A 21,325-nucleotide genomic window follows, 5' to 3' on the forward strand; every position below is an offset into this window, starting at 1 on the left:
ACCAACCATCCATCCATCCATCCATCCATCCACCCACCCACCCACCCATCCATCAATCCAACCAACCATCCATCCATCCATCCATCCATCCATCCATTCACCCACCCATCCATCCATTCAATATTCATTTCATGCCTGTGTAGGCAGAACTGTAAGAATGGGTCCCAATAATCCTCACCCCTTGTACAATCCCCTCTTCTCTCAGTGTGTGGAACCTGTGAATATGATGAGGTATCACTTGTGATCATGTTATGTCTTATGGCAAAAGGGAGACTCTCTGGGACTGTTTCATCAACCACAGGAGCCTCTGGAAGGCACAGTTTTCTCCTGCTGGTAGTCAGGGAGACTGTCATCCAGGTATGAGAGGGTGGGGAGCGTGCTGCTGTTTTTAGAAACGGAAGGACCACGCGCAGGGTCTGGAGACTGGCCTCTAGGAGCTGAGGGGACGGCACAGTCCGTGGCTCACAATGCAAAAAATAATCGATACATTTGCTATCGTTTTAGTAAATGAGAACGTTATTTTTAGATCTTTCCTTGGGCACAGTTGCAGATCTGTCCTGCAGCACTGTCTGTCCCTGGAAGCCGCAGGAACAATGGTGTCAAATGTCTAGCGGCAGAGATGGGGGCGCTTCACACAATGTCTGCTTTTCACAAGCGGCCTCCCAGCACTGAGAAAGTGCCCACGCAGTGCCAGTCCAGTACCAGCTAGTGTCAGCTACTGCTCTTTTTTAAGGATAAAAATAACTTGAAAACTCTGTAAGTGAAGAAATATTCAGTGAAATACTTAAAAAAAAACCTCAGGCAGTAAAACATGATTTTTCAGCTTAAGAAAAGGTAATGCAACAATTAGATAAATGGAAATAAAGGAAACATTCCAAGATATCAATTATAAAAATGTTCTCAGGTAAACTCTCTTTATCTGCTGTTTTAACTGTTCCCAGATATATATTGCTTTAGTCAAGCGCATGCTAATATTTTCATGCTTTTTTTTGGTTTATTTTCTTTTTTAGAAATCGTTTTGAGACCATTTATCACGATCATATAATCAGACACCATTTATATTTTATAAGGTATCCGACTGAAGAAATGGAAAATATTCCCTATCTTCTCATGCAGTAGAAGTAGACACTTTAAAAGATTGATTTATGAAAATTCTAACTTAAACACAATGGGTGCCTCTAATAATCTATTTTTATGTTTTGTTGCATGAACCTTGAATAATTAGATAATTTCATAAGGAAACTATCAAACGTAGAAAGTCAGCATTTCCACATCATGAAAATAAATCCGTACACATATACATGGATGTGTGAGTATTACAAAGTTCTCCAAAGTTGAAGAAAATTTGATCTCCTTGAGTCTCACTGTAACATTTTACATTTTTATCCCAGAGACAATCTGGCATCATTTGCTACAGGTCCTGGTTTATTTCCGAGGGACCCTGGTTTGAGGAATGTGAAGGATACAATTGCACAGTGTAACCTGCCAGGTGCTGGAGCAGGTCCTGGGCACTGAGGCGGTGTCGCTGCCTTGCTCACCTGTGATCACTCAAGGCCAGCACCGCTCACAGCAGGGCTGGAGCAGGTTGCAAAGTCCCTTCTGGCCTGAAGGTCTACACGTGTCAGGGCGTGAAAGTGGTTAGAATCACTTAGAAGGTGGTTGCTTGGGGATAAAGCTTTTAATCCCCGCGAATGCTCTGTGCATTGTGTGTGAGGGGTATTAGTTCATCCCAGGGCTTTCCAAGAGCACCCAGAGCGGAGCGAGAAGGGATGTCGGTCCCGCGGAGGCGGATCTATCCACATGTGTCTAAAGCCCGTGTTAACGTGTGCCACCCTGACGCCCAGACATTTGGGGCGGGAATCTCACAGGTCAGCCAGCCCAGCTTCCAAGGGCTCCCAGATCCGGAGCCGGATCTCAGCCACTCCACCTGACCTTTGCTGACCCCCAACTCCTGCTGCCGTCGCGGCAGCCCGCTCGCATCAGGTGCGTCCGTATTGCTGAATCTCTGACTCTGCTGCTCTTCCGCTCCGCCCCCGTGGCCAGGCCGACCCCGCCTGCTTCAGGATGCGAATCCCCTCCCTGGGCGCTGGCAGCCGGGCCGACCTTTACATGCCAACTGTACTTGCTATTCCACCCAGTTTCAAGTCGAGGTGACGGAGGGTTTCAGGGTCTTAACGTTGGCGACCCGCCCGTGACCTCCTCGGGACAAGGTGTCTCCCCCTGGGCCCCGTGGACGCTGGGCTGGGCCGAGGCCACGCCGACCAGCAGGGGGGCAGCTGAAGGAGGCAGGGAGGGAGGGAAGGTCCCGGACGGTGGTTCTGCGTGGCCTGAGAGCACGGGGGCTTGGCCACGACCCGGGGAAACGTCTGGAGAGGCAAGTGGGGGGGCCGGGGCCCACCCGGCCGTCCCAGCCCCCCCACGCCTGCGAGCCCCGTCTCGGACGTGCTGCCCCCCGAGGGCTGTCCTCTCAGAGCCTCGAGGACAGAGGCACCGTCCGCCGTGCTCGGGACCCCCGGTGCCTGCCCACCGCTGACGGGCCGGAGGCGAAACTCGCCCTGCGGGCAAACTCCCCTTTGACTGCTTTCCAAGCGTCAGCTCCGCCCGCTGCCCTGCAGCCCTGCCGCCCAGCCCTGGGCCCAGGGACCCCGCACGGCCTCCTGGCCCCAGGCAGCTCCGCGGGGACACGCGGTAACGGCCGCGCTGCTCTGACATTCTAGGGGCGGCTCAGCGGCCACGTCCCCCAGGCCGCCTGGAGCCTCCATAGAGGCCGGGCCCTGCTCAAGGACTGTCCCTGGCCGGTGGCCTCCGCACCGCCGGGCTGTGCCCACCTTCCCACCCGGTCTGCAGCAGACTGTGCCCACCGAGGGGCTCCTTGGTCCTTTACGCCTTAGGGCACCCAGGGATTATGTGCTGTGTGAATAGACAAAACCAGATCTGTAACGCTAAAATCAAGTTAAAAAGGAGAAGAAAAACATTTGTTAAAAACAATTGTGATTTTTTTCTTTTTCAATAAATTTACTTCTAGGAAATGGAAATATCTGTTTCCTTAACAACAATGGTTAGGATGGTTGTAGGGCTTTTTGGTGGTTGTCGTCTTGTGTGTGTGCGTGTGCGTGCGTGTGCGCGCGTGTGCGTGCGTGTGCGTGTGCGCGCGTGCGTGTGCAGGCACTCCCATGGTTAAAGACTGCCCTTTGCAACAGGATACCTCCGGAGAGATGGATCAATGGATGAATATGATCTTGATATATTATGACTGAGGTTTGCTTTCTAAGTAATCAGGTCATGTGTCTGGAGTTAATCTGCCTATTCTTTCCCATTAGAAAAGGAACATTGCGTTGGCTGGAGAAGGCGGATGACAGATAGTAACAAAGCAGCCTTTGAGAACAGCAAATGGACAGAGGGCACTGCCCTGGCCTCCCTAATCTCCACGTAAATATCACAGACCACGGATAATGCAACACTGATTACGAATCAGCATGAGTGCTTGAGGACAGCCGCCCAGCAGAGACATTTAAATGACAGGTTTCCTAACAGAAAGCGCCTGCACCATGACCGGCGACCCCCGGCGCGGGGTCAGGTCTGCAAACCGCCGCAGGTTAGAGTGTTACCCCCAAGGGCTGGGATCATTGGCGATAAACAACCACAAAATCCCACACTTTTCAGAACGCTCCATCTCCTGTAGCAAAGACACTTCCTAAGTTAAAAAATTACTTATGAATCTCACCTCTTTTTCTTTCTATTAGAAAAAGTGCTCCTTGGTAGTGAGATTGCTTGAATAATGGCAAGTAGGCGACACACAGGAAGGAGAACCACGCCTCCCACGCGACTGTGAGACACGAAAGCGACCACACACTGGTTGTGTGAGGGAGCATTTCTCAGAGCACACGGGGCAGGAAGGCGCCATGGGAAACATTCAGCTGCAGAGCCGAAGCATGGGTCAGTGGCCAGCCTGTGAGCAGATCTGACGTCTGTGTCGGGGACACACGGGAGGGAGAGCGTTTCACTGACGTAAGCTGTTGACTGGACGTACAAAATACTTACTGATCTACACATTCAAATTGCTGGACCACACGGCAGGTTAACTATAGATAACAGTGTCTGTGTGTATCTGTTAAATATCACACTTTTATTCAGCGGTAATGTGGAAACCCAGGGTCCCTTCGTGTCTTAGGAGCGTCAGAGATGTCTGCTGGCGAGGCTGGCACGACGGCCCCTCGGGAACATTCGCAGAGATGGAGACGTACCTCTGCACAAGCCAAACAGCCGGCTCTGCTAGAGCGCTTTAGACCACCGCCCCCCTTTCTCCCCAACTTCGAGTGCGTCCTGCTCTGCAAACGTCCTGCATCCTGAGGAAAAGGCTCAGGATGGGGGTCAGAGGACACGTGCTGGGCCTGGAGGGTCATCCTGTCAAACCCTGGCCTCTGAGCTCTCCCTAAAAGCCACGGGCCCCCGTGTACCGGGAGGCCGGGCGGAGCGGCCGGGGCAGGCCGACCCTCCACGCGCTCCCCGGGGGAAGCCGAGACTCCAGTGACCGTCGGTCTTGTTCTGGGGTTCCTTCCAGGCTCGGGGCCTCTCTTTAGAATTCCCACCTTTCCTTCAGTTTAGGGAGAGGCAGCTCCTGGAAGATGGGAGTCGGGGGAGGGTTGCTTCAGTGCAGGTAAGTACGGGCTTGGGGACATGAACTTTCAAGGTGGCTCAGTGGACTCCGGTTTGACTGCTAATCCAGACCGCAACGGTCTGCAGAGGCAGGAAAAGAAATCTCCGACGCAGCGAAATGCCAGGGGTCCCCCATGCCTCAGCCACCAGCAAGCCTGACTGCGTCACGGATTAAGTGAATCAGGCGCTCGGATGGATTTCAGCTCGAGGGGGGGGGTTGGGGGGGTGTTTACTAAACACCCAAATGCAAAGGACAGACATAAAACTGAAGGTCTAAGCAAACAGCCCTGCCCTCCGGAGCTCAACGTAACAGACAAAATAATGCCAGCCGGGCAGGCGTCTGCCCCCGGAAGCCCCGAGCCCCAGGTTCCTGGTGGCACCACTCGCAGCGGCCAGGATGTGGAAGCAACGCCAACGGCCGGCAGTCGATGGGTGGACAAGCAAGACACGGACCACCGTAGGAAGGAAGGAAGCACTGACACACACACACCGCACAGCGTGGATGGACCTCGAGAATGCGGCGCTCGGTGAAAGCAGCCAGCCACCGAAGGCCACCCGCCACGCGTGGAGGCCGCACACCCACGGACAGAGCGCGGGTCCGTGGCCGCTGGGGGCCGAGGGGGTGCGCTGGAGGGCAGAGAAGGACCGATAATGGGACGAGTTTTCTTATTTAGGTGAAAAAATGTTCTAAAGTTAGATTCCAGTGAGGGCCGCAGGACTCTCTGAAAACACTAAAAACCATTCACCTCTACACTTAAAACGGGTGAACCTGATGGCACGTAAATTATACCTCAAAATAAAAGCAATTAAGGAAGGCTTCATTGTACTCATTTGTTGCTTCAACAGAGCTCTTCAACCAAACAGAAAAGAAATCAGAAGATGCAAGGGGATGTATTCAATCATATTCTTAAGGCAGTTGGGAGAAGCAAAGAGACGTTTCATACTTAATGCCAAATGCCAGAGAATTAATGTATCTCTGACGATTACATATCTATCAGAACATCTCAATGAATAATGTATATACGACATGCCATAGAGGAATTCGGTCTGTCGCTCTTCAGAGGAAAATTCTGTGCGAAAACTGCAATTATAGTGCCGATGAAAACAACGAACTGAAAAGCTAGAAGTCCAAAATTAATTTTCTTAACACGTGACCGTTAAGCGATGCCAGTACGAAATATGCCAGCCGCAAAGCGCAGAGCTATAGATTTAAGGGTCACAGGTGCCTCTTCTCTCTTTAAGCCCCTTTGACTCTTCACGTGGACCAGGGGCCCTTCCACGCATGTCACCTCCCCTGGGGGGACGCGCTACTTGCCTAAGAAGCGGATGCAAGGTTCGCTCGACGCTCTCTGGTCTCACAGCATCGCTCACCTGGAAGAGCCCCTTGTGTGTCCTGCCTCCACGGTCCCCAGTCGGGGGCTGACACATCAGTAAAGGAAAGACAGGGACAGAATCCTCAGCAGCTTTGATTCGTGGCTCAGGAAGCGTGGGTGAGACACAGAGGCTCCACGCCAAGCGGAAGAAGACGGAAAGGAGGGAGAGTGAGTTTCATCCTTACAGACTCTCGTGTGAGGTCTTTTACTGGCACTTGTCTCTACTGGACCCCCTGCGCCCGCCCCCCGCCGCTACATCACAGGCATCACAATCCCCATTTTACAGCTGTAAACACCGAGGGTCAGCGAGGTCAAAACAAAACCCACACGTTTATGTACTAAGCAGTAGAGTCAGGATCCGAACCCAGGTCGAGAGTCATGTCCGCGAGGGCAGGGTTTTCCGTTTTGCTCACCGCCGCACCCCCGCACTGAGACCACGCCTGGCACATAGAAATGGCTCAGTAAGTATCTGTGGAATGAGTAATTCTGATTTCAAAACAAGAAAACAATCCCTGTGCTATGCATTACGGAGATGGAGGGTTTAATAGTCTGGTATCTGTTCAAACCCCAACAAAGCAAAGGCTGGTTTTACTTTCTGTCTCTTGACGTTCCTGCACGTTTAGAGGAAAGACCATCTGAGGTGGCTCAGCGGGGCCTGGGATGTGTTAGAGTTACCGTCCCTGGTTAACTAGCGACCAAAGGGCGCTCTCTTGTGTAGCCATGGAAACGAGTGCTGTTTTGCCCTCTTGCTAAGGGCAGGGTTTGTCCTTGTTGACGTTCTTTAGTGGAGCAACAGCAGCAACGACACAAGGGACAGACTTTGACGAGCAGCGGTGTCTCCATCTTCCAGCGCCTCTCTTGGCCTCCGGAAGTTACACGTCCCCAAGGCACTACTGTCCCAGGGAGATACCTCCAGGCTTGGGAGTTGCTCACTGACATGGACCTGGGACAGAAGACTCCTCTCCTGCCTCAAGCATTGCACCGAAGAGAGAAGCGGTTGCAAAAATAAAAGAGATTTGAAAACGCTAGATAGTATTTTATAATTTTGAAGACCCTGGCTTTCTGAAGCACAACGATAGCGTTCTCTTTATTTTTTACACGTCAGCTTGCACCCTGTCCCCTCTCTGAGCTTTGCCGAGTATCAGTCTGCGTTCGGAGGCAGCTGTCTTGGTCCTGGAACCCGGCTGCACATACACCTCCCAGCTACTTCTGAATAAATGCTCCTATTTGAATGGCTTAGAAATCCCAGCGCAGGAAGAGCGTATGCCAGTTCTGTACCGTATTTCAAGGAATGTCTCTATGAGTGAGTCAGAGAGCAGCTGATCGTTCCAGGCGCCTAATCCTTTAAAGAGCAAGTATGGAACCCCAAGTGCCCCTGGGGTCGGGTCACAGCCTTCACTGCCCAGGGGCCTGGGGCCACCTTTGACCCCGAGGCTCAGAGTCAGACCCATGCCTCCCTCCCTCCCTGCCCTGGTCTTGAAACGTCCCTTTTTGTCCTCCTGCTGCCCGCAGCCTGGCGCCCCACCCCTCCCTCATCCTCGGAGGGGTTCACTTCTTTAGTTCAAGGTCCCTGAAGGTGAGTGAGAACGGCCTTGAGGACTGGACAGCAGCCCCGAAAGCGCGAGGCAGACCCCCGGGCACCAGAGGAACCAGGACCGGAAACCGCGGCCCAAGAGAGATGCACTGGCGGGATCTCCAAGTCCCCCCGGAAGGCGCCCCCCGTCCTTTCAGGCATCTCAGCAAGCACGGTGATGCTACACGTCCCACTCCCTGAAGCCCGGCCTCGGGAGACGGCTCCCCGGCTCCTCCTGAAGGTACACAGCCCGCTCATCTTTAGTTACAAGCAAACAACTGCCCGCGAGGAACCTGCCAGGAAGATTCTGCCAGCGACACCCAGCTGGGCGCAGCTGTCCCGACCTTCCTCCCGCGCAAGCGAAGATGCGTGGTCCCCACCCGGCGAGCCTGCGGCCGAGCAGCGCGCCCACCCCGGGGCTCGGACGTGGGACCGCCCCCGCCCCCGCCCCCGCCTCCCTCCCTCCCTCCCTCCCTCCCTCCGGTCCTGCCTTCCCGTGTGCGTGTGTGAGTGTGTGTGTGCGCGTGAGCGTGAGACAGGGAGTGTGTGCACGGGAAGGAGAGGACGCGTTTCTCTGTGGCTGGAGCTGCACTCGCTTTCCAGAAAGACAGACCGTTCACAAGGCCGGCCCTAGGGAGCGCAAAGCACGCGGGCAGCTGCTGTGCTAGCGCAGCATCACAGGTTATCTGTCACCCGGAGGCAAGGCTCCCGTCACCCTGGCCCCCACCTGCGGCAAATCGGATGCTGCTACAGAGTTGCCTTCCAGTTACGGCACCTCCGCTTATAACCCTGGGCCACAGTGTCCTTGGTTCTTAGCAAAGATTCCAGAGAGAGAAAGGAAACATTAAGACACGAGTTTTGGAAGCAGCTTAAATACACAAGTTCAGCTAGAGGCAATTTTCAAGTTCATTAAGGTAGGGTATAAAATTCAACCATCCGGTAGGGTCCTGGCCGTTAGAGAGACAGGAATGAAGGCAGAGGGGGTACCTGCTTATGTAAGTTGTATATAACTTGGGAAATGATTATATCGTAGCCTTGAAATAAAAACGGCCAGGATGCAGACAGTCTACTAACAAAACATGCCAATATTCATGGGCCTAAATCACACCAGTTTACCTAGAGTTCACTTGCTGGGGAATGACAGGAACACCTCTGGTTGCCTGTCACCTCTCTAATGACAACACGAAAGCTGCCAAACGGAGTCATATCCAGGGTCTATTGTACAAGCCCATCTGCCAGTGTCGCCCCAGCTCGGGTACGGCTAGGTCACCTGCAGGAACAGGTGTGGACTCATACAGGGAGGATGACACAGGACACGGAGCCTGGGCCGAACCCAGGGCCGATTTCCCCTTCACCCTTCAGGTGCCGAGGGGCAGGACGGCCACCACGGTCCCCTCACCCCTGGGAGACAGAGGTGAGCGGTGACGGCCAGTGACAGCCCTCCTGATCCGTCACACCCAACATCCCGGGGCAGACCGCACGTGGCCAGCAGGACTCAGCCATGCGGCTGTGGACGGGGCAGGGCCGGGTTTGGTTCCATGGGGAAGGGCTGGGGGAGGTGAGGGAGCGGCTCGCGTTCGGCCTGCAGCGCCCGTAGGACCACAGCGCGGCAAGATGCCTCACGCGCCTTTCGGAAGACCTTTTTTCTTCAGTTAGACGGTGTTCACAGTAATGGCCTTGGTGGGAACGAGGGAAGGTGAGGCTCACCCTTCAAAGCTTCGTGAAGGACGCAGGCGCCCCTCCCCCGTTGGAATAAGTACAAGCAAGGCCACGGCCATCTCCTGAACTGGCCAAAGGGGGAGGAGGAGGGTCCGGCTGGGAAAGGTGCCCTCGACCTGCTCCGCCCTCGAGGCGGACTGTCCTCGGGTTTGCCGGGGCCACTGGCCGGGGACTCGGAGGCGACAGCGCCCCGGCCACACGCCAGCTCCCAGGGCCACGTTACCAACTCAGGCTGGCTTGAGGTGGAGACTGGAAACAGTCACTTTTCCTGATGGCAGCCGATATGGGTGCTTTCGAGCTGGGGACCCAAGACCCAGCAGGCCCGCCCGTGGCGGTGGGAGAGGGCGAGGGCCCACGGGCGGGGCCGCGGGGGTCCCGAGTCCCCGGGTCCCGGCTGGGGCACGGCACCCTTCTGCTGGCCGAGCCCATCACAGCTGCAGCCTGTGCCACCCTACGGCCTGTATTCCCCTTTTGTTCTGGAAATGGCTCTGCTGCCCTATTGTGACTCTGCTGGCCTCAAGTGACTTCTCAGCAGCACATTCCATATTCTGAAGGCCGGGACCAGTGGGGGAGCGCCTGGACAGCCAGCGGCGGCCTCTGCGGCTCCGGTCGCCGGCGCCGGCTGATGCCCTCCCAGCTCGCCGTGCGCTGGGAGCCTCCCCCCCTCCCGGACCACAGCGCTCATGCCGGTCTTGGCGCTGCGGGTCCCCGGGGGACATGCTCGGCCGTCCCAGGAGACACCAGGCAGCCACCTGGACCCCGGGCCTCCCCGCCGCCTGGCCCTCTTCCGTGCACCTCTCGCTCAGCAGTGGCCCAGAGGCAGAACTCCTCAGGAAGCAGAGCTCAGGCCGGAGGTCACACGATCTGGGGGGCACTTCTGGCGAAAACCAGCAGTTTGCAAAGGTGTCTCAGTGAGAGGAGGGGACGGGCTGCAGGGGGAGGTGGCGTCGCACCCACCCCTCCGTCATCGGCAGGTGCCGACCAGCTCCTACGGGGGCCTTGGATCGGGGCAGTCGGGGGGCAGACAACACACGAGCTGCAGACACCCGTTCGAGAGCCGCAGCAGGTGGTGGAGCCGAGGCCGCCTCCACTCCCCTCCTCTCGGTCTCTGGCAGCCAGACTGGGTCATGCGATGGGGCCCCGTGACCACTTCTGGCCCATGGAACCTCAGCGGATGTGATGGACGCTGTCCCCCTCAGGGGACGTGCCTCTGGCTCCCCGCCCCACAAATGGAAGCAGCCCGGGCCTCCGAGTCACTGCTGACAGGGGGCCTCCTGCCTGTCCTCGCTGGGCCGGGACACGGGCGAAGTTATGACATGGAGCTCTGAGGCCTGGGAGCTCGTTTGGGAGGCCGGCACAGCCCAACTGTCCCAATGCAGCTCTCTTCTAATGGGCTGGTCATTTGGCTGCAGCATCCCAGGAGGGGGGTACAGCCCGTGCAGAGGCCCTGCGCTCCAGGACCAGCGAGCAGGCTGGGAAGGAGACACGGGAGGGTGTGAGGGGTGCTCAGAGGGGTGCCGGCCCGCGGGGAGGGCGGGAGGGCTCTGAGCAGGGTCGTTGAGAACAGACAGGCAGGTGCGCGGGCAGCAGTCAGGACGGAAGCCGGGGCTCCTCAAGGAATCCAGGTGAGCCCTGATGGTGGCTCGGACCACACGACGCGGTAGGTGCCGGCTCAGCGAGTGAGGCGAGCTTGTTCAGGTGCTGGGACGCGGGGGACCAGAGCACCACACTGGCAACACACCCCATCGCGTCCTCGTGGGAGAGGGGCCAGGAGACGTTAGCGCTCCGATTCCTGAGACATCGGTAAGTTTTCGCTGGGCCCTTCTCTTCTGCCGTTTCCCTCTGATGATCTATTTCCTCTTCAGGAAAACGAGGCTCAGAGCAGAAAATCCAGAAAAAGAGGAAACCAGCACGCAGGTACGCACATTTAATTTAAACATGGTATGTACAATCGAACACCATATACGTATGTGGACTAGCGAAGGTCACCGGGGGCTTCGCCCGAGAGGCCGCGCCCTTGGGAGGAGGCAGCATTCCGGCAGGCACCCTCCGCGCCCGGCCGGCCGCGATGCAGGGGCCGAGGGCAACGCCACGCCGCCCGCCCCGGCTCTGCACCTGCCCCGCCCACCTGCCCCGCCGCTCCCTGGACTGTTTAGCTCCGATGCTCCCTCAAGACAGCCCGGAGCTCAGCGCGACTGGGACCCCCACCCACACAGGGGCACCGGAAGCACAGAAAGGAAGGCTGAGGAGCCGGCCCGGAGGTCTGGGTCCACACTCCCAGCTACTAGATGATACGGCCTCCCTCAAGAAACAGGATAACCCTAGGGGCCAAGACATCCGTCCAGCAGCTCCTGCCGTGGTAGAGGCTGCCGGGTAGAGCCGACGGTCCGCCGGCCGCGAACACACCACGGGAGCATCCCCTGAGCACCTCCGGGAGCAGGGGCGCTGCGGCCAGAAACACACACGCTGAGAGCAGGAAGAGCGCGCCCCCAGAGGGCTGCCCGGGAACCACAACCAGGCCGCGCAAACAGGCAAATGCGTACTTGAAGGACACAAAGCATCATTCATTTTCACCCACGTGCGCACAGAAGCAATAACGTGTCCCGAAGGTTCACTGTTTTAACCTATCTGTCAAATGAGAGGCGTCTCTGTTCCCCAAGGACCACCCAGGACACGCCACTGTTTTCCTGGTGGGGCTCAGAGCAGGGCCAGGGACCCTGGGCGGCAACCTTGCCTCTGTGTCCCCAGGCCTCTGTCTTAACTGTCCTGGCAGTCAGACCCTCATCGACACAATGACCGGGTGGACAAGAGGGACTCTAATACTCCTTCAAGGTCTCAACTTGTGGTTTTGAGTCTATGATTTTTATCCACCCCAAAGACGCCCTTATACAGTATCGATTCTATCACTTGTCTAGATAAGAATAGAAGACCTCAGGCAACAGCTGGATCGCAATTAGCAATACATTAAGGCTACCATCAGATATTCTCAGGAAAAAAGGCTGTGCAATGATCATTTCTGAAGGGCACTGATTATATCTGGGGAGGGACAGTTACACAGGAGTCCGCAGGGCAGGGCAGAGTGGGTCCCTCGCCTACGTTCCTTACTGAGTCGAGATAGAATTTTACATCAGTAATGACTGCTATTTACTGATTTTGTAACTTAATCCAATGATCAGAATATATTAAATAAAATATTACCTAAAATAGCATCTCAAAAAGATTTCCTTGTGGAAGGTTCTTGGAAACAAGCAAACAAACAAAAAATGCAACTTTTTTTTTTTTTTTTTTTTTTTTTAACGCTACATGAAAGTCCTCAGGGAAAAGATCTGTCTGTGGCAGAGTATCTTCCAAACTTGGCCGAGCATGACCTCAGGCCACACACGTCCTCACAGGTCCTCCGCAGCACGCATCACGAGGGGCACCCACTTCACCTCCCTGGAGGCCGAGCTGCCTCGGGGTGTGACGGGAACGATACGCCAGGTCACAAGTAGAGACACGAGCCTCGAATGGGCTCCGAGCTGCACGGAAGCTCATTATTCAGTTTATTTCAATTTGCATATGAAACGAATCACCAACATGCCATAAAAACACCTTGAGGCCCGTGACGACCACGTGATCATCTGTGATTAAAAATTTAAACAGGAAACAATTCTGACAGTGTGTTAACTACAGCTTTGCTTCCTTCGAGGGGCACACGTAGGCATCTGTCAGATAACAACAGCTGTCACCGTGGCAGACGGGAGTGACACACAGGTGTCAGCTCGCTTATTTCTCACGGGCAGCTCTGTTATCACCCCTACGTGCTGGTGGGGAAACCAAGGCACAGAAAGATGAGGGAGTACATTGCCCCAAACCACAGAGCTAAATCATGGGGGTAGGGGGAGCCTATGTCCTGTGTAAAAGGAAAAGCTGACGAGGTCTCACTTTCCATCGGGCAGCTGGGAAACTACAGGTTAAATAAGTTCAACGCAGCCACCGCTGTACAGTCAGCAAATGTACGTGCGGCCTTACTTCATCTCCGCTTTACGTTTTTTTGTATTTTGTTTCTTTTTCTTACCGCAAGTTAACTCAAGCCTTGTAAAGACACACATATAGGCATACATATATATATATATATATATATATACACACACTTCTATCCACTTAAGAATATAAAATTATTAATAATATATAATATTATATACTTTATAATTATATACTTAGACCTACACGCAAGTGTTTCTAATAAGAATGCTTTCCCCCTAAACATTAAACATCGACAATTGTCTCTCCATTCTCTGAGCAGTGAACTAGTGATTCTCACAGGATTTTGCCCTTCCCGGCCACGCGCACGTGGCTCAGCTGCGTCAAGCGCTCTGACGCGACGCGCGGCCGCGTTCCCACAATCCTGTGACCCTGTGGAGGTGCACTAGCGTTCACCCAACGCGACAGGCACTCACCCCCTGCTCTGACTTCTGAGACAAGGGTCGCGTCCGGGAGGATCCACAGCTGCTCTGGCAAGAGCAGGGGTGCCCTCTCTTGGAGGCCTCTCTCCTTCGTGGGTACAGTTAGGGAGACCTAGAGCTTCTGCTGGCCTCGGCTGAATTACCTGCCCCTGCTTTAGCCCCTGCTTGAGCTCCGGGGGAGGGGGGTGGCGGTGAAGGCCCACCTTCCCTCCTACCTGGACTGCAAATGACAGGGCTAGCTCGTGCCGTGTGTGTGGCTGTGAGGTTCCAGAAAAAGCTCAGCAACCGTCCCATCGCAAACACCCTCCCTCCCCCAAAGCCCAGACAGCACGTGGTTCTTGTAGGGCTCCCGGCGCCCTAAGATGTTTCCTTCCTCTTTGGGTGACCAGGCAAAACTCCAAGGGTAACGCCCCACAGTCAGGGGAGAAATTACAGGAGGAGATTTGCAAGTGCGCTCCAATGAGTTATTACTTAGACCTAAATCCTTCAGTGAAACTTTCCCAGAGGACGAAAAAGTCAACAAAACTCTTAAGCGCGTTGCCAAGTCAGTCGTAAGGCGTTCACCACACACGGCGGAAGTCCCCCTGGCTTAAGCTGCGCGACTTGTGCGTCAGGCACGTGAGCCAGGGACTCAGGCACCTGTGTGGGGGGCAGCGCACAGGTCAGCGCCGGCCACAGAGCCTCTGGACTCTCCAGAAGAGTGCCCGGCCGGGATCGTCGCAGGACCCTCACAAGGCTGGCCTTCCCAACCTCCACCGAGACGCTGAGCACGAGTGTCCCGAGGACGTGGGTGAGGGGGAGGCTGACGGGCTGCCCCGCAGCTGCCCGCACACGGACGGAATGATGACCAGGGGCCCGAAGAGCCTCGTTAAGTGGCTGCCGGGGACGTGCGGTTCAGGGAACGCCATGAAAGCGTGGTTTCTTCTTAGATCCGGGGAACTCCTGTCTAGTCAGGGAAAGACCTTCCTGTGAAGTGCGTGGGAGCTGCTGCTTTCACCTCGAGGGACACGTGTACGACACTTCAGCCTTTAAAAGGAGATCGTACGCATTGCCTCCAGAAGCAGACGGTCGAGATGGACAGCCAAGATTATTTCAGCCTCTTTTCCCCTCATCACTGCACCTTTAGACTGGGGCGGCTCTGGACCCCAGGAAAGCGTTAGGAGCGGGAGACTACGAAGTTCCACAGCAGCCGCGCGACGGCTCTGCGGGGCCCACGTCCGCGTGACTCGGGATGGCAGAGCGCAGAGCAGCGGAGCCCAGGAGGCGTCCCGGGCCCCCCTCACCCGCGGTCGGCTTCCCCTCTGCTGCGACTCAGCAGTGGCACCAGCTGCAGTGCCCTGAAGGTGACGATTAGGGAACTGCTCCCTAATCGCGCTGCTGGGCCGAGAGCTTGGCCCGGGAGCGGGACCTCCCATCGGCAGATATTCCAGCCCGTCTCAGCGTTCAAGGCACCGCAAAGTCACAGTAGACAAGACAGGCGGAAGCTGGCTTGTGGCATTATTCTTCCCGGTAAAAGGCAAATCTGACTGTGACAGGACTGAAATATCGGCATTTCCACATTTCCACTGGCTTTCACGTTCAACTCCAGATAATAAAAAAATTCTCCAAATTGAGTATGCATTTGAGAGGGTTAAAGAGGGCTGCCTTTCAAAGTTCTTCAGGAATTATACCATGTTTATAACTTAAGGAAAAGGCTTATTATAGATCTTTTTCATGCTATGTCATACAGGTATTATATATACAGGCAATGTAATTGTGGTGTGTGTGTGTGTGTGTGTGTGTATCTGACAGTAAAAGACTGGCTGATGTTGTTTTGAATAATCCTAAAAGTGGTAAACCTGGGTAACGCTAAGTATGATGCTTGCTTTAAAAATAAGTAAGCTTAGCCAAAAAAAAATTCTAAAACTTCCTCTTATTCATATATAGAACCTAACTATGGACATTTCTACTTTGTCATTCTCTTTTATGTGCTTATACACATATGTAGTTGGAATACAGGGCTAAAGACACCTCTATCTTAGAGGTTTACAGGCAGATTTAGCGTTAAAGTCACTGACAGTCAGACGCGCCTCCCTCTGCAGTCCAAAGGCCACACGCTACTCTCCAAGCCAGGATGCCATCCTCTACTCCTTCCCCTAACCCTAAGGAGTGGAAACCCCACTACCTAGAGGCGCTGGACTGTGTTCAGGTCCAAAAAGTCCCTATGGAAATCATCGCGAAGCAGGCAGAATCCGGGAGAGAGTAACAAGTACTGACTTCCTGTCTGATTTCCACTTAACTAATCCGCAGTGTTTTGTCTCTGGGCCTTTGGGTTACGTTGATTTTCACGGAAGCTCATGATACTGACAAAGTGGGCAGCGGTACTTCTGTAATTACGTGCCCTGCTCAAGAAGGAAGGAATTATAGAGAAGGAAAGGATTTTTCAGAAAGAGCAGGTAAATCAGGAACAAAGAAAATTGGGATGGATTTTCCTGCCTGACAAGGGAAGCATCAAGAAACCCTCTCCAGAAATAAGCAGAGACCAGGCCAGGAATACGGTGGGGAGGCCTTGCTCCTGGAGCGTCAGACCTGCAGGCTGGGCTGACCGTGGCTAAGGCTTATCTCAGCAGCTAGACAACCGGGCCCTCTCGTTTTGATAAATGAGACCTCAGGATCTGGCTTTCAGTCCCCACACTCCAGGAATACGGATACGTGGAGAAAAGAGCGATGCCCACAGGCAGGTCTGCTCGGGTTTCAGCTTGGCCTGTGAGGCTGGGAAAGTAATCCAGCGTCGCTGTCACGCGGCAGACGTGGACCCGACAGCGTTAACACGGGAATGGGTGGGAACCTGCCCGTTCAGTCCACTCCTGGGGTGAGAGGCAACCTCCATCTCTAGGGTGATGAAAAAGTAAACTTTTACAGAAAACACATTTCCCAACACCTCCTGAGTCACTCTTCGTAGTTAAAATAAACACCACCGTATCCAGGCTCTGGGACTCTTTCCCTTCCTTGTTAGCTATTTTTTTTTTTTACCAGAACTGCTTGGCCTCTCAGTGCCCACACCCAATTGATCAAGTAGATGACTAGAGAAATAGCATATAGCAAGGGAAAATCTGGGAAACTTCCGGTGTCTGTGGGTACAAAAAGGCATGCGAAACAAAACCAAAAGCAAAAACAAGATGAGGACGGCGACCGTGGCGGCCAGGGCAGTCCCATCGGGGAGAACGGAGGGATGTTCCCAAGAGGCTGACGGGGCGGGCTTGGCCTCCGGGTTTCTACAGAGGCTGCATTTCTAATAACGAGAACAGATTCACGGATTACTCACGTAATTAAAAAAATTAAGAGCGTCTCCAAACAAGAATGTGTTTGCACACGATCCTCATATGAAGTCACATCTTCTAATTTTTATATTACCTACCAAACACGTCATTGTCTTCTGAGGTCTCCCGGGACAGGTCACGAAGGTTTCTCTTTTTTTCAGATTCTCCTCTGTTAGTTTCACCATCCTGGAAAAGACAACACAAAACAACCCTTTCTTAAGATAGAGTGTTTTATCAACAAGAAGCTTTAATGCGTTTTTGTCTTGATACATTTTGGAGCCAATAACCACATTTTCATGTCTGTCTTCAAGGTGTGAGATGGAATCTCAATTCAGGGTGTGTTTTCTGCGGAGGGTTCTGAATTCTCGCTCGTCCTCTCTGCCTGAGCGCGCAAGCATTCTCTTGCTCCAGTGGATATACTTTCATACAAAAGAAACTGAAGTTATTAAAATAAACGAGCTAAACGTCATCCCATGTATTTCAGGAGCCTGTCCGCTTGGTCGCTGTTTGGGGCTGTGAGTTTGAAGCGTGGGATGAAATTGACACCAAACCTGACTCTGCCGTATTCCGACTTTGCTCAACGGTAGCCGGGCAGGACAGCCCTGGGGGAGAGCCCCTTGCAGGGGCAGGAATGATGCCAACGTCCTCGGCCCACCTGGCCAGCTGAGGGGAGCGGCAGGCGCCACGTGGGCTGGGCTGGGCCACCCACCTCTGCCCTCGTTCCTCTGGGAGTCTGCACCCTCGGAGGTGAGCTTTTTTTCTTCACTCCCTTCCCACCCGACTCCCTTCTGCTTTTTTATGGAACCCCAGGGAGCTTTTTGAGTTTAAATTTTTTTTTTTTTTTTTTTTTGCGGTACGTGGGCCTCTCACCGCTGTGGCCTCTCCCGTTGCGGAGCACAGGCTCCGGACGCGCAGGCTCAGCGGCCACGGCTCACGGGCCCAGCCGCTCCGCGGCACGTGGGATCCTCCCGGACCGGGGCACGAACCCGCGTCCCCTATATCGGCAGGCGGACCCCCAACCGCTGCGCCACCAGGGAAGCCCTGAGTTTAAAATTTTAAGTGCACAGAGTAGATACGGTTCAGTTTCTACTCTAAATCAAGCCTATTTAATTATTTTCATGTGGAACGTTTGCACTTGACATCAAATTCAGAGGGCACTGAGAGGGTCATGGTGAGAAAGGCAGGATCCCCGGGTACCTCCCGGCCGCCCACCTCCCCTGTGGATGTGCTTCCAGCTTCTGTCTTCCTCCAAAACAGTCTGGGCACAGTTAAGCCACTGCACAAGTTCACTCCCTTCTTCCTCCTTTTTACCTTTACGTCAATGCCATCACACTCTGGGCGCTGCTCTGCTTCTTGCTTTGTCACTTAAGCGGGAGTCCTGGAGATCGTGTGCCCCAGGACACGCAGCACTGCCCACGCTGCCCTGGTCGGCAGTGACCGGGCGCCTCTCTCCATCTCTCTTGCCAGGTGACCAGGCTCCCGCTGAGGACCCTGTACCCTGCTGCCTCGTCTTCAGTTATGCCCAGTGCTGCCTTAAGCCTTGCTCGCCTACTCCACGTTGTACAAGATACATCTCTGGAGGTTGAACGAGTCACACCATCATCTTTTAAAGACAGTGCCTAACTTGGCCAGATCCACAAGAGGTCCGCCGCTTCGTACTCTGGTCTCCACGCTTACTTCGCGTCACTTTCTTTTCAGACCAATCTCTCTGCCTGGACCACACCCTACCTCCTGACCTGGGGGTGGGAGGGGGTCCAGGCAGAGGTCAGAGCCTCTGGGAACTCTGACCTCACCCAGCCCCCATGCCCGCCTCAGTGGCTTCCGGGCCCCCAGCCCCACTTCCTGTCCCCCCAGCCATAGATCTGAGCTGGTCTCTACTGCAGACACCATCACAAACGCCCCGTCTGCTTATTGCTGTGTCTCCCCACCACGCTGTAAACTTCTTGAGAACGGGGACCTTGCCTGATAAATCTTTCTAGCCCCAAACCTGGCACAGTGCCTGGTATCTAGCGAGTGCTGGAGAGAAAACTTCAATTTTATGTTGTTTAAGAATAGTTTAAAAGAGATAACTTCTGTTTCAGCAGAGAGAGGCAAAGGTGGTGTAATGTATATATTTTTTCATGTCTACCTATTTATTTTTAGAGTAAAACTTGGAAGAGAAGGAATTTCTTGGTAGATTCTTTCATCGTCATAAATTCCTATCGTATGTGTTTGTTTCACATCTCCCCCTTCTAGGCTGGTGTCAGTATCATATCGTTCACTGACTACAAAATAATAAGCTTTATTGGAGAAGTAATTAATTAAATACAATTTAGCTGCCATTGTAAATCGTTGTGGATATGTTTCTTCACATTTTAAAATCAGGATGCGCCTTACAAATCAATAGCATCTTCCAACTAGAACTGACAGTGTTTTCTTTCTCGGTGGTTAGTGAAACAACGTGGAGTGTCAGGGATGATGGCGCTTCAGGTTCAGAGGAAAAGCTAGATCTTTAAAGCAAATCACTTTGCCTTCAGTGAGTGGAGGTTGACAGCATGGTCACACAACTTCCCCATATCCACTGCTGAGGCCGGAAGGGCATCACGGTGAGGAGACATCTTGCGTCTTACATCGCCGTGGCGCTGGGACAGAGCAAAGTGCAACAGGTGATGGAGAACCACGTCCTTACACTCCTCCAGAGAGATCTGGTGCCCGCCAACCCCGAGTGAACGCCGTCTGCCAGGGACTCAGATGCTCAGGGAACAAAATGGTCGACCCAGAGCTGGGAGAACCCAGAACCGGCTTCAAAGGCAGCTCCTGGACAGACGGTGGGAGGGGGCCCTTTCCAAGAGGAACCAATAAACCTTCTGTGCAGAACTTGAAAAAAAAAAAATAAATAAAGGCTGGAATGGCATCGTGGCGAAGAGACATCTTGCGTCTTACGCCCACGCCTTACACAGCCTTCCGGGCTGAGGCGACAGAACATCCGCATGTTAAAGCGGCCACAGATGCAGCCCCGAGTAGTGATACAGGCAGAACCACAAACCCCACCTCCTCCCATCTTCTCCCTTCTCGGTACCAAGCCTCTAGCTGAGTAAACATCTCTCCTCCACATCATGGGGCACGAGGCTGTGTGGAAAGTACATGTTGCCCTGGGAAATTTTCTGACTAATTTTTGTCCAAATACAAAGCTTGTTTCTGAGACCTGATACTGTTGCTATTCCACGAATATAAAAAACATCCTTGGGACTTCCTTGGTGGCGCAGTGGTTAAGAATCCGCCTGCCAATGCAGGGGACCCGGGTTCGAGCCCTGGTCTGGGAAGATCCCACATGCAGCGGAGCAACTAAGCCCGTGGGCCACCACTACTGAGCCTGCGCTCTAGAGCCCGCGGGCCACGACTACTGAGCCCACGTACCACAGTTGCTGAAGCCCGCACACCTAGAGCCCGTGCTCCGCAACAAGAGAAGCCACCGTAACGGGAAGCCCGCGCACCGCAACGAAGAGTAGCCCCCGCTCGCTGCAACTAGAGAAAGCCCGCGCGCAGCAACGAAGACCCAACGCAGCCAAAAATAATAAATAAATAAATAAATTTGTTAAAATCCTCATAAATAACACATTTTCAATAAGCAAAATGTCCCAAAGCAACACAAACAAAATCAAGGTGATGTGTCCAATGTAATGGAATTTTCATGATAAAGAAATAAGAGCGTCCTGTAAATTATAAAATGTAATAAAATCCTCAGACATACAAGACAGGCAGGCCTATGACCTGGACCCTCCCTGAGTGTCCTTGTCCCAGTGCGTTCTGATTCTTAAATTGTGTCGGTGACTGTAAGTATCTGAGTGCATTTCAAGCCGTTATGATTTCTTCATAATATCTGTGCCCATAAACAAGAAGAAAAGACAGCCCTCAGAATGGGAGAGAATACTTGCAAATGAAGCAACTGACAAAGGACTAATCTCCAAAATTTACAAGCAGCTCATGCAGCTCAATGGCACAAAAACAAACAACCCAATCCAAAAACGGGCCGAAGACCTAAACAGACATTTCTCCAAAGAAGATCTACAGATTGCCAACAAACACATGAAAAGATGCTCAACATCACTCATCATTAGAGAAATGCAGATCAAATACAATGAGGTATCACCTCACACCAGTGAGAATGGCCATCATCAAAAAATCTACAAACGGGCTTCCCTGGCGGCGCAGTGGTTGAGAGTCCGCCTGCCGATGCAGGGGACGCGGGTTCGTGCCCCGGTCCGGGAAGATCCCACGTGC

The 21,325-nt window shown here is 53.7% G+C and overlaps 1 protein-coding gene and 1 long non-coding RNA gene across 9 annotated transcripts in view; one reads left to right on the top strand and one right to left on the bottom strand.

The window, feature by feature from the left end:
* LOC129391569 (uncharacterized) overlaps positions 1 to 3,472 on the top strand; it is a 45,822-nt gene extending 42,350 nt beyond the window's left edge. The window contains exon 5 of the long non-coding RNA XR_008615915.1: positions 3,321 to 3,472. This is a non-coding gene — a long non-coding RNA (uncharacterized lncRNA). The remainder of the gene's footprint in view (positions 1 to 3,320) is intronic.
* Positions 1 to 21,325, bottom strand: part of MBP (myelin basic protein) — a 115,835-nt gene that overhangs the window by 42,270 nt on the left and 52,240 nt on the right. For all 8 annotated transcript variants that reach the window (XM_007126001.4, XM_028480638.2, XM_028480636.2 and 5 more), the window contains one exon: positions 17,164 to 17,251. In XM_007126001.4, the coding sequence (XP_007126063.2) occupies positions 17,164 to 17,251 (88 nt within the window). The remainder of the gene's footprint in view (positions 1 to 17,163; positions 17,252 to 21,325) is intronic.

The sequence above is a fragment of the Physeter macrocephalus genome, chromosome 19 (genome assembly GCF_002837175.3).
Source record: "Physeter macrocephalus isolate SW-GA chromosome 19, ASM283717v5, whole genome shotgun sequence".
Classification (NCBI taxonomy): domain Eukaryota; kingdom Metazoa; phylum Chordata; class Mammalia; order Artiodactyla; family Physeteridae; genus Physeter; species Physeter macrocephalus.